General features: G+C 39.7%; 1 protein-coding gene across 2 annotated transcripts in view; it reads left to right on the top strand.

The window, feature by feature from the left end:
• Positions 1–4,118: 4,118 nt before the first annotated feature.
• CTSC (cathepsin C) overlaps positions 4,119–19,064 on the top strand; it is a 39,063-nt gene continuing 24,117 nt past the window's right edge. The window contains exons 1-4 of one of the 2 annotated variants that reach the window (XM_045483684.1): positions 4,119–4,406; positions 6,232–6,377; positions 12,675–12,759; positions 15,306–17,641. In XM_045483684.1, coding sequence (XP_045339640.1) covers positions 4,235–4,406; positions 6,232–6,377; positions 12,675–12,759; positions 15,306–15,316 — 414 coding nt within the window. In that variant the 5' untranslated portion in view covers positions 4,119–4,234 and the 3' untranslated portion in view covers positions 15,317–17,641. Of the gene's footprint in view, positions 4,407–6,231; positions 6,378–12,674; positions 12,760–15,305; positions 17,642–19,064 lie in introns of those variants that run through there. The other variant, XM_045483683.1, reaches the window with a different exon arrangement.

Below are 19,064 nucleotides of genomic sequence, written 5' to 3' on the forward strand. Positions count from 1 at the left end.
CACAAATTGTGAGATTATGACCTGGGCCAAAATCAAGAGTTACAGGCTTAACTCACTGAGCCACCCATGCACCCTTATAATTCTTTTTTAAAAATATATTTATTTTGACAGAGAGAGAGAGAGAGAGAGAGGGAAAATGCAAGTGGGGGAGGAGCAGAGAGAGAGGGAGAGAGAGAATACCAAGCAGGCTCCTTGCCATCAGCACAGTCTGATGTGGGGGCTCCATCTCACAGCCAGTAAGAACATGACCAAAGCTGAAATCAAGAGTTGGATGCTCAGCCAACTGAGGCACCCAGGCTCCCCAAAAGGGAGAAGTTTTATAAGAGAAATACATACAATAATAAATGCATAATAAATGTAGTCAGATCTCCACAGAGATCTGTATTTACTTATTTAGTCTTCTCAAAACCCAGATGAGGCAGATAGGGAATACAATTATGCACATTTTATAGATGAGAAAACAAAGGCACAAGATGAAGTAAAATAACTTCTTCAAGATTAAACAGCTGATGAGAGGCAGAGCCCAGTCTTCCCTCTCAAGCAGTGTGACTGGAGTCCTTGCTGATGCTTAAACCAGTGATTCTCCAACTGTAGCTATAGTAGGAATCCTGAAACGGGATTGTTAAAACACAGATTGCTGGGACCTACCCAGACATTTTCTGATTCAGTAGGTTATGAGGGAGGGGTCAGGAATGTGCTTTTCTTACAAATCCCAGGAAGATTTGGCTGCTACTGGTCCCATTGGTCCTGGGACCATGCTTTGAGAACTACTGCTAAAAAGGCTGCCTACTTATAATGATCTGAGCACCAAATTCTGGTTTGCATGTAAAATCAATTTCATTTCATATCATTTCAATATATGCCAAATTTTCAGGAATGAAACTTCTGGATAAATCAACAGAGGATAGTATTTTTTTTTTTTTTTTTTTTCTGCTGGGACTTGACCAAGAGTTATCTAGCATCAACATCAAGGTATGGGTTGAATGACCATCTGATGAGATATTTGTATTCTAACTCGCTGAAATTATCTCTGTTTTCAGAGAAAAGGCACCCATCACTTTTCCCGATTCTATAATTTTATGTAGAGACATAATGAGTATCTGAACATCATATTCTGTTTTCCAGCATATTGATCCATGAGCATTTTAGATGATGAAATATATCTTTGCATTAGAAATTTACTTAAAACATCTTTCCATTTATTCCTTATATTAAATTTGGTATTTTAGTTTTCTTTTTTATTAAATGTATAAGTACCTTATATTATATACACATTTCACTTCAGAATGGTAAAGGTCTCTATAAAATATGTTATAAAAATAAAACATAGGGCCTGATCAGTTTGAGAACCACGTAATTTTCCTCCCTGCTAACGGAAAGAGGACCAGCACTTTACTTTGAGGGGGAATAGTTTGTAAATAGTAGATAATTGGAAACAAACTAAATTTAAAATCAAGTTATCTGAGGTTTATTTTTGAATCTCAGTAACTCGCATTGTGACATCTAGTGAGTGATTATGATCTCTGGATCTCTACTTTCCAATACTAAAATTAATCCATTAGACTAAAAGTTCTCCAAGATCCCCTTTTAGTTATCATTCAGTGAATAAAGACTATTTAAACTATCTTCACAATTAAGTATGCTACTTGATTACATCTATCAAAGAAATTTCCAACTGGATTGTTCAACTCTTCAATATTGACAACCTAGTAAAAGACTTCATGTTTTAACAAATAACACACTTTGGGGAAACTTCAGAAGGCAATGCTACTCTGTTGGTGTATCGTTAAGTGTGTTACTGTAATTACATGATGTCAACTTTTAATCTCAAGCATAGGGCTATGAAATCTAAAAGGCCACACCCTTGCCTTTGCAGTTTTTGCCTACATTAGAAAGCATACTCACTTCTGAGCTTTCAAGAGCAGTTCCTCTTGCCAAATTGAAATTGGCTTCCAGGCTTCGAAACCAAGATAAGGTTATACAGGGGAGGAAAAAAATTTCCTCTACCCTTCAAAGGTTCTCCTAGCTGGGATAAGAATTAAATTGACATGAAACAGATTAACAGGAGGAAATAAAATGTGATTTTGTATGTATGGGAACCCCACATACAATGATAAGTTCAAAGCCAGAAAGGCAAAATGAGGTATGGACTCCATCCTGAGCTGAGGAATGGGCTAGGGGCCTGGCACATCAAAGGAGAAGGGGACAATTCACAGGGCAATAAGAAGAAGAGCGGATATTTGGTAATTAGATCTTTGCCCTACTATGCAGATAGGTCAGTCAGATAAAATGTATCTCTGGTACTAAGTCTAACTCTGGAAAAGATCCTCAATTAGATTTTTCTAGGTAGTTGAGGGATAAAAAGTTTCTCTCTTTTCTTAAAAAAATTTTTTTAATGTTTATTTTATTTTATTTTTTGGGAGGCAGAGCGTGAGCTGGGGAGGGGCAGACAGAAAGGGAGACACAGAATCCGAAGCCAGCTCCAGGCTCTGAGCTGTCAGACCCAGCCCGATGCAGTGCTTGAAACCAGGAATGTGAGATCATGACCTGAGCCAAAGTCAGACACTCAACCGACTGTGCCACCCAGGCACCCCAAAAAGTTTCTCATGGCTAGGTAGGGCCTTGATTGCCTTCAGCTCAAAATAGTCAACATGCCTCAGTGGCATGTTTTGGGGAGACTTGTTCTGAACCCCCTCAGTTATTATGCATTTATTTTATCACCCCAGGACAATTTCTGAGTGTGTGTGTGTGTGTGTGTTTTGTTTTTTGTTTTTTTGTTTTTTTGAGAGAGAAACAGCCAGAGAGAGAGCGGGAACATACACTAGTGGGGGGGTGGGGGGAGGGAGAGAGAGAATCCCAAGCATGCTCTGCATGCTGTCAGCATGGACCCTGATTTAGGGCCTGATCCAGGAACCTGATGGAAATCCATGACCTGAGCTGAAATCAAGAGTGGGATGCTTAAATGACTGAGCCACCCAGGTGCCCCATTTCTGGGTGTTTTTAAGTCATAATCTAGGGAGACAAAGGTGAATAATGAGCATATTTATTTGTAACCATTGTGATGAGGGCAAAATACGTGTGCCCTAGAGGACAGGGACACATAAAAGTCTATCTTGTTCATCACTTGCCCTTGATGCTGACACACAGCCTGACACCTAATAGGCTCTGTGTATAAAAGAAGCCCCAACTTCCACCAAGTCAGGAAAAGTCACAGGAGCTCTCCCAGAAAAGGGTGATATTTAAACTAAGCCAGGAGGCACTTGGAAACAGTGTTACGTAATAATTATTGGCAGTCAGACTGGCACACTGGACCTGCTCATAAAACCAGCTTTCTCCTACCAGCTTCCTTCCTCACCCTGGGCAAGTTAATTCCTCTCTCTGGGCCTTCTGCTTTTCATCTGTAAAAGAAGGGGTGGAGGTCCACAATCTCTGACAGCTTTTGTGCATGTGTGTGAGTACTTGCCTTAACTAAATCCTATAAAGTTTGCAGGGGAAAAAAAAAACAACAACTGATACACAAAAACCTGCAAGTTTGCACTCCAACTGAATTCTCTTGTGGATAATAAGTAAACAACGTTAACAGGAAACCAAACCAAACCAAGCAAAAAACTGCTGTGAAACTTTTGGCAAACGGAAGGAAGAGCAGTTCTCAAACAGCTGGGGTGCCTGGGGGTAGCAGGCAACGTTTTCCCCAGTGGGTACAAAATAACTGAGTTGGTGAGGACTAACTGCGGAAGGGGAGGGGGTAAAAGAAAACTCCACTTGTTAGATCGCTTCCTCTCTGGGTCTTTTTCACACTTTCTGTCTATTCCCACCCCCACCCCCTCACCTCCGTTGTATGTCTGTCTCTTTCTGATCTTTAGTTGCTGCCTACCGCCGCACATTGTTCCCCCTCTCCCCCCGGGGTTACTTCTCATGGAACAAAGTCACTGTGGCTCTTAAATTCTATTTGGAGACGTCCCATGGTAATAGACCCTGTCCGCAGGTTCAAGCCAGGTTCAGGTGGAGCTGCGGCCAGGTGTGGAGCTGCGCGCACCCGGGAGCGCGGTACTGCGCCCGAGCGCCCCTCCCCCCGCCCCTGGGGCCCCAGACCCCGCCCCCGCCCCTTGCAGGCCGTGGGTTTCCGGCAGCTCAGGCTATTTTAAGGGGCGCGCTGGGCTGATCTCCTCGCTGTGAGCCCTCTGCTCTTCGGTGACGACTTCGTCCTTCTCCTCCCCTCTGGGGCCCCGCCAGCATGGGTCCCAGGCCCCAGTCGCTGCTCGCCGCCCTCCTGCTGCTCCTCGCCGTCGCTGGCCCCGCGTACTGCGACACGCCTGCCAACTGCACCTACCCTGACCTGCTGGGCACCTGGGTCTTCCAGGTGGGCCCCGTTGGTTCTCGGAGCGAAGTCAACTGCTCGGTTATGGGTAAGCCGCGGCGCCCCGGCCTCTCCCCCTTCCCGCTTTGGCCCGGGACTCCTTCCTTGCCTTCCCGAGCTCTCTGCCCCCAGCGTCCACGCGGAGCGCCGAGACCCGAGGCCGGTGCTAGTGGGAAGCCAGGATGGACTTGAGGCCCTTTGGGGTGCCTTTTCCCGCTCCAGGGCCGAGAAGTCCAAGCTGAGCGGCTGAGAACTTCTAATTGCAGGTTTCCTTAGCTATTCCCGGGGCCTAAACACTTTTTCGAGAACTTTTTTTTCCCTTTTTAGTTTTTGGGTTTTGGTTTATTTGATTTGGAAGAGAGTTGAGACCGTGCAATCTTAGGATCTCCCTGCCCAATCTGCATATTTCTTTAAGCTGTGCCCATGAAAAATAAGCTCGAATACCGGAGAAAATAGCAAAAAAAAGTTTTTTTCCTTTTGTTAGCTTGTGGGAAAGAGCCTTTTTTTTTGCCCAGAGTTTTTGACTTACACGTGTGTTGAAGCTACTAGTCCGAGCAAACTTTCGGTATTGGCTCTGCCCTTTTTCGTGTATTGCAGGAAGATAGATAAAAGTACTCCCTCCCCCCCCCATTCATTCTTTTTTACTTTCTACTTCTTCGTTCTCATCTTTTTTTTTTCTTTTTTTTTTGGGGGGGGGGGGAAATAACTCTTTAGTCAGTGATTATATTTGGGAATGTCCAGAGCCAAGCACAAAGTCTGGCTTATGGAAACCTCTGAAAGAAATGTCTCGTGTTAGAACACACTGGGATATTTCATTTGTCCTCAGAGACCATAGCTACCCTGAGGACAAAGAATTTAGAGAAGGGAGAAGAAAAAACACACAATCTCTGTCAAAAGAGGCACTCTTGTTCTGCCCAAACCCTTACCACCCTGTGGCATGTGCAGAGTGAGGGAAGCTCTCTGCCTCAATTTCCTTGTCAAGCAGGAAAAAATTGCCAGGTCATTTGTTACTAAAACAGACCTATTCAACTATTCCAACTCCAGATGACTGTGGCATTTTGTAATCCTGGGCATTATAACCACCTTCAGTTTTAAAAGTTGAATTTGAAGGTCCGAAGCAGAAGGAGAACTGTTCTGTCACATGCAGTCTCCTCTTTCAGAGTATTCATCTGAAACCTGGAAAAACTAAAGTGTGAAACCCCCAGATGGACACAGCAGAACCCTTTCAGACAACCTCTGCTTCTAAATCGTGACTTTGACTTTAATCTAGTAAAGACACATGTAGATCCGAGCTCTTATCTTCTGAAGGTTGAAAGCTTAGTTCCTATTGGCACAAACTAGCTTTATAGGATAGAAACCTTGAGTTTGCCTAATAGCGTGGAAGGATTCAGATTATGAGGTTCTGAACTGCTAGAGCCATTGAGAAAGACACCCCATTTCTTCCCTAAAGAGATCATTTCCTTTGTCTTTGTGATATGATAGCAGATCTTTTATATTTTCCATTTTCCATTTTTTGACTACCATTTCGTATTCTACCCATTTTTGGCTGTCATTTGAAACATCCCTATTCCTCCTTTTCTTCAGTGTTTGGATGCTCTGGGAAGGTAGGGCTGTACTTTTGGGGGACTCTCTGCCTGGTGGGCCACTGGACATATTTCTGTCTTTTGAGCCTTCACTTCACTGGTTTTCCTGAGACACCTGTGGGAGTGTACAGGATGGAGACTCTGATATCTTCACAAGCCAGACTGGTCCAAATCCGGTGGCATGAAAGGAAAGCAGCTTAAAAATAATGGAAATTCTAGAGATTTCCCTGCCATTTGCAGTCCAAATAATTTTCCTCTGTTGTGCATTATTATTTATTTATTTATTTTTAGGACCACCAGAAAAAAAGGTAGTGGTGCACCTTAAGAAGTTGGATACAGCATATGATGATTTTGGCAATGCCGGGCATTTTACCATCATTTACAATCAAGGCTTTGAGATTGTGTTGAATGACTACAAGTGGTTTGCCTTTTTTAAGGTTAGTTTTGTTGGGAATGCATTTGTATTTTCAGTGATTTGATATCTGAAGCTTCTTGTAATCAGACTCTCAGAATTTTAATTTTAGATTAAGAAGATAACCAGAATTGACACCATTTTTCCCAAGAGATATCAGATGGTGTAATTTTGCCACTTTATTTAAAATTGTGAATTCAGTAAATTAAAAAGAGCTGTATTTGAATATGTACAACCCATCTGTATTGAAATTTACATTTCGGTAAGTATGACTAAATTTATTTATTACTACACCTTTACTTTTAAATGTTGCCTTAGTCACTTGGCTCTGTACTGAATGTGTAGGAAAGATATGGGCATTATAAATTTCTTTTTCTTGGAATTATTATCCTATCCTACCATTGCTTGTTGACTCTGAAAAATTGATGACACATTCCTCAACTTAATAATGATGGATGGGTTATGTCCCAATACACCCATTGTAAATGGAAAATGTGTTTGATTCCTATCAGACATCATGGCTTAGCCTGCCCTACCTTGAACATGCTCAGAACACCTAAATTGGCCTCTAGCAAAATCATCTAACACAGTCTATTTTATAGTGTGTTGACTATTTCATTGAATTAATTGAATACTGTAATAAAAGGGAGAAACAGAATGGTTGTAAGTGTATCACTGGTCCACCCTTGTGATCGTGGGGCTGATTGCTACTGTTCAGCATCACAGGAATGTTTCCTACTGCATAGTGCTAGCCTAGGAAAAAATCAAAATTCAAAGTCCGGTTTCTACTGAACGTGTATAGCTTTTACACCATATGTATGTGTGTAGCTTACCAAAGATGGTAAGTTGGACCACCGTAAAGTCCAGGACCATCTGTGTTATAATGTACTAGATGTATTAATGTGAATAACTGCCTTTAGTGAGCTGAGACAAAGAGAGAGCATGAGTTATGCCTTGGGCTGAAGTAAAATGTAGCTCCGCCAGTCCAACCTGTGTTCTTCTTTCACTGGGGAAGAAGCATTGTCGTCTGTTCTTGTATTTTAACACCTTGCTTCCCGTTGCATACATATGCTGAGGTATAATAGCTTATTTAGCACAGATTTCAGTCCATCCCAGATAACTTTCTGAAGTTGGAACTTTTCCTGTTGGCAGAGTATTAACTGCTGTAAGTGAATTGAGGACACAAGCCTGAGACTCGCTGTTTCTTTTTATAAATAGAGTATAAACAAAAACAGACTTGCATGGAGTAGGGTTTACAACTTTTGGAACATCTGGTAAGAGTTGGCCAATTACGGGGATCTGTGGGAAAGTGGGGAATGAATCTGTTTAGGATGATGAAAGACAGGGGACTAACAAAAGAGTCACCTCTGAATTTATTGTGATTTTTCTTTTTTTTTTTTTTAATTTTTTTTTCAACGTTTATTTATTTATTTTTGGGACAGAGACAGAGCATGAACAGGGGAGGGGCAGAGAGAGAGGGAGACACAGAATCGGAAACAGGCTCCAGGCTCTGAGCCATCAGCCCAGAGCCTGACGCGGGGCTCGAACTCATGGACTGCGAGATCGTGACCTGGCTGAAGTCGGACGCTTAACCGACTGCGCCACCCAGGCGCCCCTATTGTGATTTTTCTAACCTGGCTTGTGATTTAATCACTGGGCTATGGTGCTACATCTGAGCCAAGTATATTTCTTAGAATAACAACTTTCCTTTTTTTTTTTTTTTTTCCTTAACCTTGAGAATCCCTCTTTAACATGAAAAAAGGGAAGAGAGACCAAAAGGAAAAAATTATCCCCCTCCCCTGTATTAGCTGGTTTGATACTCAGTGAGAACTGATCTATCCTTTCTGATCTATCCAGTTGAGAGCCAGCTGGTCATGTTTTTTAGTTGGAACCCATGCTTGACCATTTATGAAACGTTTTAATATCACCCCTGGATACTATGTATTTAAAAAAATAGTATCTATATGAATTTTTAAAATTGTGATACATAGGTGGTAAACATAATTCACTCTGAATATAATTCTTGGTGTGCTTATTGATGAGCCTAGGGCTTTGCAGACTCCTTGTCAGTACTCTGCTATAGCCCTTCAAAAGTTCTTTGCCTTTGCGGTGAGAACCATTTGCCTATGGAATCGATGTACAAGGAAAGACCTATTCAAGCTAGTTGTTGACTATGTACTCTACCCGCCTCCCCCTTGTCCTTTTTTGCCTGACACTTGGTAGACACTTAGTTGGTAATTTGTTTAAATACTGAAAATGAATCCATGAAGTGGAATTCACTTGAGAAATAGGAGGTTGAAGTGTAAGATGGGAAGTTGCATACAAATAGATGAGTAAGTAAAATAGTTTTACCCATTTGGCTTAGAAAAGTTTTCTTTCTTCCCTTCTGTAGAATGGGAGAAACTGTTGGGCAAACTTCTAAAGTCAGCATTTAATTGCCTGAGCCATAACCAGAAATAGATCTGAGCAGTTTCCTTTTATTAATATTTTTCCATCAATTTGTCTGCTCTCAGCTTAAATGAGTCCAAAGCTGGTAGGTACAGAGGGGAGAGCTGGTGGCTGGAGGAGGAATCAGAATGCCTTTTTGTATTTCCCTTGAAATTACAGTGTAAGCACATTTGGTATTTTTCCATAACCTCAGAATGTTAAGTCATGGGTCAGTAGAGAGCCACTTCATAAAGTCAAATAAGGTTTTAAGTGTACTCAACCACAAGTGGGAAGAATCAATACATACACTGTTGTTGGGTAGACCCCTACTTAATCACAGGCTTCTGGATGGCATTCTCTGATTAGGAGCAAGAATAAGAAGAGTGTTCTTGCATTAACTGATTTCAGTATATTTTTTGAAGTGCTTTTTTAAACAGAACCATTATCAGGGCTGTGTTTTCCTGCTGAGAAATCAGTCACTCTGACTGGTCAATAGTTAAGTTTTGTGGTAGGATCATAATTTTAATAAACAGAGTAGAATATACATAAGATACTTGGTTTTAAAATTTCTCTTAAGCTAATCAAGCAGTTCTAGATAAACATGTTTTGCAGAGTGAAAGAATCTATGCTCTTTTGGCAAATCCAAGTTGACAGAGTAATGGGGAGCTGAGTTTTAAATTTAAGAAAAATTAGAGTGGAATTAACTGTAGATAATAGGAAAGGCAAATATTTTTGGTGACACTGGCTAACACAAAAAGCTTGCTGGATTTTTACCATAAGTATCAGGGCATTTCCTGCAGAAGTACCAAATTAGGTGTCTTAACTAAAGAAAAACTCATAAGATTTCTTTTCTTTTTTTTTTTTTTAATTTTTTTTTTTTTTTTTTTACTGTTTATTTTTTTATTTTTGAGACAGAGACATAGCATGAACAAGGGAGGGGCAGAGAGAGAGAGGGAGACACAGAATCTGAAACAGGCTCCAGGCTCTGAGCTGTCAGTACAGAGCCCAACACAGGGCTCGAACCCACGAACTGTGAGATCATGACCTGAGCCGAAGTCGGACACTTAACCGACTGAGCCACCCAGGCACCCAATAAGATTTCTTTTATTTTTTTTTTTTTAAGTTTATTTTAAGAGAGAGGAGGAGAGAGCAAGTGTGTATGAGCAGGGAAAGGGCAGAGAGTGCGCGAGAGAGAATCTCAACCAGGCTCTGTGTAAGTGCAGAGCCCCATATGGGGCTTGATCACATGAACCATGAGATAATGACCTGAGCTGAAATCAGGAGTCAGCTGCTTAACCATCTGAGCCACCCAAGCACCCCAACCAAAAATGTCACAGAGCTTTGGTCATTTATTCTACAGACTTACAAAATATCTTTTAAATGAAAATTTATTTTTGAAAAGGTAGAATTATCAAGATGTAAGGAGTGTTTGTTATTTAGAGTGTCTCATGTAAACTACAACGTAGTGTTCAACCTACCACTGTTAAAGAAATACCTGACATTTTTGCCATGAATATCTACTATCTATATGTTCTTAGTCTGCAAATCAATTGGATTTCCAGATCTCTATGTTGACTCATACCAGGCCCTACCACTTGTTTCCTTTTGTCCTTTTCAGATATGCCTTTATTAGATTACATATTTGCATTAGATTGTTTCTTGTTGCTGTTAGCGTTTGTTGAACAGGTGATACATGTAGGATATTGTTAGCTCTGTTCCACGCAGCCCAGTAGAGCCGACAGCTTCCACATCATTCTCCCTGCATTCCAACTTTGAAGCAATTATGATACCACTACTGTTGGTAGGAATTTGCTTTATTTAGTTCTCAAGCCTCACCTGGAAGGTGGGCATTTTTCATAATCTAAGTTTTTGTAAGCTCTTTCTTTTTCCCCCTTGGTTTTAACTGCTTGAGAAATTGGGAGTGAAGTGGGGATAATCTGTTGTTGAATAGGACTTCAAGCTAGATAAAAAGCTTGGAAGGAAATAAATCTGGACACTGAATTTTCATTCCTGGATAGTTTGAATTTGATAGGAAGCACTAGATATATATTCTTAAAAGGTATGTTTTTCTACTCCCCTTCCTGCATACATTCAATTATCTGAAACATTATGGGGAGTTACAATCTCAGATGTATTTAGGGCTCACCTGGGCAGATACCTAAGCATTTGAAATGACTGTAATGTAAAACAATAAGGAGTAATAAGATCAATGGCAAAATGGAAACTGTCTTAGAGGCATTCATACTCAGTTTTTTTAAAAAAGTGTACTGGCCAAAGTAAATGACAGGACTATCTGCAGGCTAGTTTCTAAGAGTTACCAAATTTAATAGCATTACCATTGGCTTATAATTGGTATGCCCAACAAATTTGTATCCCTTCAAAGTACCTGCAGATCAAAAGCAGCCAACCCCCTTTTTTTTTTTTTTTTTAAATTTGTGTGTGTGAGAGAGCAAGAGAGAGAGAATATCTTAAGCAGGCTCTGCTCCATGCTTAGTGCAGAGTGTGATGTGGGGCTCAATCCCATGACCCTGGGTTCATGACCTGGGCCAAAATCAAAAGTCTGATGCTCAACCAACTGAGCCACTCTGGTGCCCCAAAAGCAGCCAACCTCTTATATGAAAACAGAATATAACAAAACAGGATGTTAAATAATGGCTGACTATGTGTTGGGTGGATAAGTGATTTTTTTTATGCTTTTATGTACTTTATTTTTTATCATCACGTGTAAAGCTCCTCTGTACCGCATCTTCTCTAATGGCACAGAGGAAGGAAGTCCTATGAGCGAAACTGAGTTCCAAAGAAAATCCTGAAGTTAAATAACCTTTTCCTGCTTCCCATTTCACTTTCTCTGAGGCTGCAAAAAAGGAACAGTAGAGCAGGAACTCAGACTTCATTTTGAAGATTAAGCCACTCACGGGTGGAGAAGATGTGTTGAAGAGAAACTAGTCTTCTGACTGAAAATTTTATTTTAGGACTGGCAAGCAAACCTTATTGATCTCTAATTGCGTTTTTGTTTGCAACCCACTAATCTTGGTAGAACTTGAAGCTAAAAAAGACTTCCATGGTTCTTTCTTTCTTTCTTCTTTTTTTTTTTTTTTAAGTTTATTTATTTTGAGAGACCACTGGGGAGGGGCAGAGAGAGAGAGAGAGAGAGAGAGAGAGAAAGAAAAGAAAGAAAGAAAGAAAAAGAAAGAAAGAAAGAAAGAAGAAAGAAAGAAGAAAGAAAGAAAGAAGAAAGAAAGAAAGAAAGAAAGAAAGAAAGAATGAATCTCAAGCAGGCTCTGCACTGTCCACATAGGGCTTGATGTGAAGCTCAAACTCACAGAACTGAGATCATGACCTGAGCCAAAACCAAGAGTCAGATGCTTAACCAACTAAGCCACCCAAGCGCCCCTTCCATGGGTATTTCTATATCAGGTTGGCTCTTGAAACAAGAGTGGTATGTTGGGAAATCCATACCAGGGAATTTATTTGCACATGTTGTGTGCTAGTGACTTGTAAATTTCAAGCTTGTCACATCAGCCAGAAATGTCAATCATGTTTCTACAGTTAAGAATTTGGGAATCTTGTAATGTTTTTTTTTTTTTGGTTTTTTTTGTTTTTTTTTTTTTACTGTGCTTTCTGGGTTCATTTTTAAGATCTAACAGTTTAGCTTTTAGAATACTTGTTTTTAGCCTAATTTACTTGTTTCAGTATAGATTTAGCATACTGAGATCCAGATGTTGTCTTTTTTTTTTTTTTTAATTTTAACAACTGGAGATTTACTCTTGAGTATTTCATTTTATGGAAAGAATCAGAAGTTTAACAATCCAAGCCTAGTTTTGTTTTGTTTTTTTTCATGGTGATGCTTAATTGTAACATAATGACTTAGTTTACCATTGTGAACTCTTCATAGGATGTCACTGATTTTATCAGTCAGTTGTTCATGCAGCTGGGAACTGTGAGGGTACATGATTTGAGACATCTGAGGAACAAACTGGGTGAGCTCCACTGAAAATTTTAACTTACTAAAGAGCCAGCTTCCCTCCTCCCTGGTGGCTTATGCAAATTACTATTTGTTTATTCATCTGGGAAAGGGAGATGAAGACTGGAGAGATTAGGGTTTTCTTATACATTTCTTGCTTGAGCCTGCTTCTTGCTTTGCTACTTCTTACCTGCCTGCACTATTTTATGTGAGTGATCTTTCACTTTAGTTTATTCTGTTTGCAACGCATCGAATTGGTTGTCGCAAGTATGATGCTCATAACATAAGCAGACATGAACCCAAAAAGGTAGAGACCCAGTTAAGAAAAAGTTAGCTCACAGTCACTTCACTTATTTGAAGTAGTTACACTGCCTCAGGTTGCTCATTTTTTTCCTAAAAAGACTCCAGAGGGAACCAGGTGAAGCTATGGCATATTAGGTCTGTTTTCTAGTAGAGAGGGTAGCTCTTCCAGAGAAATTCATCTGCCTGGCACTCATCACTGTGAGACATCACCCATCTTTTGAAATTGACTCCTTCTCAGAACAGAGACTACTGACTAGGAATAAGAGGGTCTTTTTCACTTTGGCATTCTTCTCACGCTTAGAAAAGGTGTTTTTTAAAATTTTAATCTTATTTTAGAGTGCACGCGTGTGCGGAGTGAGCACAAGCAGGGGAGGGGCAAAGGGAAAGTGAGAGAATCTCAAACAGGCTCCTTGCTCATCACAGAGCCTGACATGGAGCTCAATCCTACAACCCTGGGATCATGACCTGAGCCAAACTCAAAAGTTGGATGCTCAAGAGACTAAATCACCCAGGCTCCCCAAAAAGATGTTTAAATCATTACTCTCTCTGGATCCATAAATTTAGAGGTCTTAAAACTTTTTATGGAAGGGGCGCCTGGGTGGCTCAGTTGGTTGAGCATCCAACTTCTGCTCAGGTCGTTATCCCATGGCTTGTGAGTTTGAGCCCCACATCGGGCTCTGTGCTGATGGCTCAGAGCCTGGAGCCTCTTCAGATTCTGTGTCTTTCTCTCTCTCTCTCTGCCCCTCCCGCACTCACACTCTGTCTCTCTCTGTCTCTCAAAAATAAATAAACATTAAAAAAAATTAAAAAACTTTTTATGGAAAAAGGGTGGTTAGAGAGTAAAGTTGATAGGGACTTAACTGTTCCTTGCTTTTTTTTTTTTTTTTAAGATTTTATTTTTAACTAATCTCTACACCCAACATGGGACTCGAACCTTCAACCCTGAGATCAAGAGTCTCACGCTGTACTGACTGAGCCAGCCAGACGCCCTACCATTCCTTGCATTTTAACACAATATTATTTCCCCTTTTCTCTTTCCCTACTTCCTTTACTTAGCTCCTAAGTAAAAAAGAGCTATGAAAAAGGGAACTGGGATAAGTGTTGAAATTTCCATAGCTTTATCCTGTATCCGTGTTTTCCAAACTGTTAACAGACCCCTAGTGGCCCACACATGTGCTGGGTAGGCTTACTCATCACTTGTCACTGTATCTTGTTAAACTTCAGAGGTTGTTCTAGGCAGCCACTATTAACAGATCAAAGTGAAAATTAGAGCTGAAGTTAATAAGCTCTTTTTTCCCTGAATTCCTGGTAGTTGAATAAGTATAGATTGTGTAGTTTCCCTTCTTTCAGAATCTCAGGATCTTTTGGGGCGCCTGGGTGGCGCAGTCGGTTAGGCGTCCGACTTCAGCCAGGTCACGATCTCGCGGTCCGTGAGTTCGAGCCCCGCGTCAGGCTCTGGGCTGATGGCTCAGAGCCTGGAGCCTGTTTCCGATTCTGTGTCTCCCTCTCTCTCTGCCCCTCCCCCGTTCATGCTCTGTCTCTCTCTGTCCCAAAAATGAATAAACGTTGAAAAAAATTAAAAATCAGAATCTCAGGATCTTTTATAGAGTGGATGGTGGTAGCTTTGGAGAAGACAAAATAGGAAACTTGCCCAAAATAAGCTACCCGTTTTTTCCTCACAAAAAATAAAGTATCTTCAGAATGCAGTTGACAAAATTCTGTCTTAAAACTCTCTCTCTTCCTAATAATTAAGGAATGCCTCTATTAAAAGATAAACCCCCTTAGTGTTTGCTCTTAGTAAGTGGGATAAATAGAGGGATAAATACCTGGAAATACAGATCAAAGCAGCATTAAGCCTCCATTTAGGTTTCGTAAGGAATGCATGGTAACCTATCTATCTAGGTTGCTGGATTGGCCTGTTTCTTTTAAGTATATTTCAAAATTATATTAGATTCATACAGTGGTAGTTGATTTCAAATGCCTCTGCATGTGCTTCTTGAGCATGTTGGCTGCATGCATGATACCTGGTGCTTAAGCTTTCAGCTTTGGAGAATGGCAGCTTTTGTGAATGTCTTAAATAGCATTAAGATTTACCAGCATTTCAAATACTAGCACTGTTTTTTTTTTGTTTTTTGTTTTTTTTGTTTTTTGGGGGGGGTTTTCTTTTTTTTTTCTGAAAAGAAATTAATATGATTAAACATTCTTAAGAGACCATCTGATTCTGGTTGGCTTGTAACTCTAGTTTTTATTGTCTTTTAGTTATTAAATAGAGCATCTGTTGAGGGGCTCTTTTAAAACAACAACCAAAAACAGACTTTGGGGCTAAGAGGCAGAGCAGCATGCAGCCGTGGACCTTCTTACCTCTAACAGCTAGCCGAGGCCTCTAGCAACTACATTCCCCTTCTGGAGTCTTTCTGTGCATGTAAAATGCCGAGGAGTCCTGGTGACCTACCTCCAAGGCAGCTGCCCTCCTGAACCATTTCCCTGGAAAGCAGCAACCGCCATTTTGAAATGTGAACAACCAGAGACTACACAGGAAAAAGAAAGACATCTGGAAGTCTTAGGTGGCTTCACCATTCAACCTTTGAATGAAAGGAACTATGTGAAACCCGAGTTTTTCCCTTTTGAATATTCTTCTATTGAAATGATTTTTCCAAACTCATTAGGATTTGAATTTTGTGTTGTATTTTGTTCATAGTGCAAATTTTATTCCCAGTTAAATTATCTTCTTGTGTGCCTTTCTTTAATTATCTTGATGAACCACAGGACCCATTGTACGGAGAAATTAATGCTTCAGGATATCTTGAGATGCACAGATGTAAAGGGTAGAAAGATCATTCTACAGAAGACATGTTTGGGGGATAGGTTTCTGAGATAAGTCAAACCACAGAAGGGTATCCTTGTAGATCATAGGCCTGTAGTACACTAGCCAGAAAGATGGGGTGATTAATACATTTTTTTTTGTCTGTTTTTTTGATTAGGTCCCAGTTTTGTACTAAGAACTTGACATACATTACCTTACAAGATCTTACGAAGTAGATATTACTAGCTTCATTTTATAGATAGGGAAAATTTAGTCTCTTACTGTGCATCTACTTGTAAAATGACAAGGGCTAGCCTTTCAAGCCTAAGGACCTCCCTGGGGCTAAAGGATAAAAGAAATAATGGTACTTGAGTGACAGGCATTTCAGTGGATTTTTTTCTGGAGACTCCCAGTTCATAAGCATCATGAATGTTTAATGGAATGAAATACGCATTGCATTGGCTTCTTTTGAAATGGTTTACAGCTTATGTTTCCTTACAAAATTAGGTTATTCTCTTTCTTTCCTAAACCAGGGTCCTTTCATTCAAGATGCAAACTTACCTTCTCTCCTTTCGTGTTCTTAGAAAGGAAGGTTCTGAAAAACGTCACATTAAGTAACATTGCCTAGTTGACTTCTCTTAATTACACTGTTGTTCTTATTGATTGCTATCTTTTAGCTCTTTCCTGCTAAACAGTGGACTAGTTTCCTGCTCAGTTGTTCAGAATTGATGAATATCAGCCTCAGTAAGCTGAAAATTTGGAACCATACTTAGTCCCTATTTTCTGGAGGGCTTTTCTCTTGTATCTGTGCTTGAATGGAAGAATCTCTAGATAACAGATTTTTATCATTTTATTGGTTCAGAGAACTTTTTATGACCTCTGAGTGGCCACTGGTCTGCTATTCTGGAAAGGTTATGTCTTAAAAAGGTGAAGTAACTGTATACCCAACTACTTCTACCTGGATACTTTTTTCCATCCTACCTCTGGACCTGATAATTCATTACTCGGGGCCTTGATGCCACCTCTGTGAGACCTTCCCTAGCTCTCTCCATTGGTGAGAAAACTGCCATTGTTTTGGTTCACATCGTGCTTGCAGTTACCTCTGCTCAGGTAATTCTGCATTAACTGCTGTAATGGAGTGATTTGATAGTGTGTCTTCTTCCATACTGAAAAGCTGTATGTCAACCTGTGTATCTTCAGAACCTGATTACATAGAACTTTATAAGTGTTTGGAAAACTGACCACACATCTCTTGTCTTTTCAAAGACTTTTCACAAGTAATATCAGCTTACATAGATGTAATTCTTTTGTATTCCAGGAGCACAATCAGAAATGATGCTATGTTTATATTTCTGGTTCTGTGCCCTAAAAATACATATCAGGTTACCTGTCTCCAGGGTTCTAAAAGAGTTGCATTTTTCAAACTAATTTTCAGGATGTAAAGTGACAAAGCAGCTAATGTGTGTAAGAATGTATTTAATATGGAATTTGAAACCACCTCTACGAAAGTTTTTTTTTTTTTCCTATTTCTCTGAGAAACTTTGCATCTAAATGTTTTGCTAATGGAAAAGAAGACTTGGTAGGTACAAAACTACAGATACTTGTGTTAGCAGGTGTCCTAAAATAATACCGCTTTGCATTTTCTGTCACAATTGTTTGTCTTAACTGATCTTTAAACTCTGAGGGCAGGGATCAACTCTGTACTACTAACCATTTTATTCCCTTTGTATAATGTGATGCATGGTAAATAATAGGCCTTCAATAAATGTAGAAGAAAGAAAATTGAATAATATATCATTGTATTGTCTTGTTTTATTGACATGTTTCTGGGTATATTGTTACCTTTATGTACTTAAGAGTCTGTAGTGGACCCTCAGGCCATATTTGTTGAATTGGCGTGGTAGAAAACAGTGGAGGATTTTAGATTTTATTCTGTTCATTTATTTACATTTTGATTTTTGTATGAGACTAGAAAAACCAAGATAGGGCTCAAAGTTAAAAACAGTAAAGTTATAACTTTGAGAATTACTAAAAACTAAGTTCGCTGTCGGGGTAGATAGCTTTATGATGGCAGATTCCGCACAGCCTGGAGTGCTGTGGGCTGTCCTGTTCCTTCCCCCATTTCGGTACATTGAGAGGCACCAGCCAAAGGTTAGATTAGGTGAACTCTCAGATTTGTTCAAATCTCCCAGTTTAAAAATTTATGAACGAGGAAGTGAGGAATGAGCCAAGAGATTTTGACAACTGTATTGAATGATAAATTGCTATTTTAACTAATTCTGGAACCTATATTTTGGTTTAACCTGAATGTGTTTTAAGCACTGGAAATAAATGAATTCACTTCCACATGCAAATCTGTCTTTACCTCAGTAAAATCCTGGAAGGTATTTGGTTACAACCACTGTAATGATTTCTTGGCAGTTGCAAAATTCATTGAAATTCAACTTTTCAAACAAATGGTTAAATCTAGTTAGGTAGAAAGCTAGAGCTAATACTTGAAGCCGGCAGTGGGGAGTTTGTTTCTTTCTGAGGAAATACGTGGTACTCTTGGGTAGGTCTGGGAAAATAACAACTTAGTAAAACTGTGCCTTGTTCTCTTTCGTTGATGCTTTTTACACTCCAGACCTGACAACAAATGAAAGCAGTTAATCTATATACAGGAAACAGGGCAGAACTCAAGTAAACATGTTTTGTTATTCAGTATTGCTGGAAATGTACTATCTCTGCATATATGCTTTACCATTAAATCATTGAGCTTCACGCCAGGTGTCTTTTCCTGAAATGTTGAATGATCTTGATGGATAAGACCTGGTTCTCCAAATTTTTTGTCATGTATTCCACAGTGTGTAAAGGTACATTTAAAACATTATATACGTGTACTGCCGTACTGATGTTTGCTATCAAACACATGAGGTAATATTAAATGATTAAATATTTGTCACAAAAATGGGTTTTGCCAAAATATATTCCACGATGATATTCTTTGAAAATAATACAAAAAGCATGCTTCATTATCATAAGAATCCGTTACCTATAATTTTCATTACTGAAAGTTTTCCACATTTGGAAGCACAATTTTCTAATTAAAATCTTTAAAAGATGTTAGTAGTTTTGATCCATTTTATTAAAAGTATGAAAGTATCACAGGTTTAGTAAAGTCTGGAAGTGCTGTTGGGTATTAGGGGTGGTGACAGTTTAATGGACTATTTTTTTTA

The sequence above is a fragment of the Leopardus geoffroyi genome, chromosome D1, assembly GCF_018350155.1.
Source record: "Leopardus geoffroyi isolate Oge1 chromosome D1, O.geoffroyi_Oge1_pat1.0, whole genome shotgun sequence".
In the NCBI taxonomy this organism is placed as follows: domain Eukaryota; kingdom Metazoa; phylum Chordata; class Mammalia; order Carnivora; family Felidae; genus Leopardus; species Leopardus geoffroyi.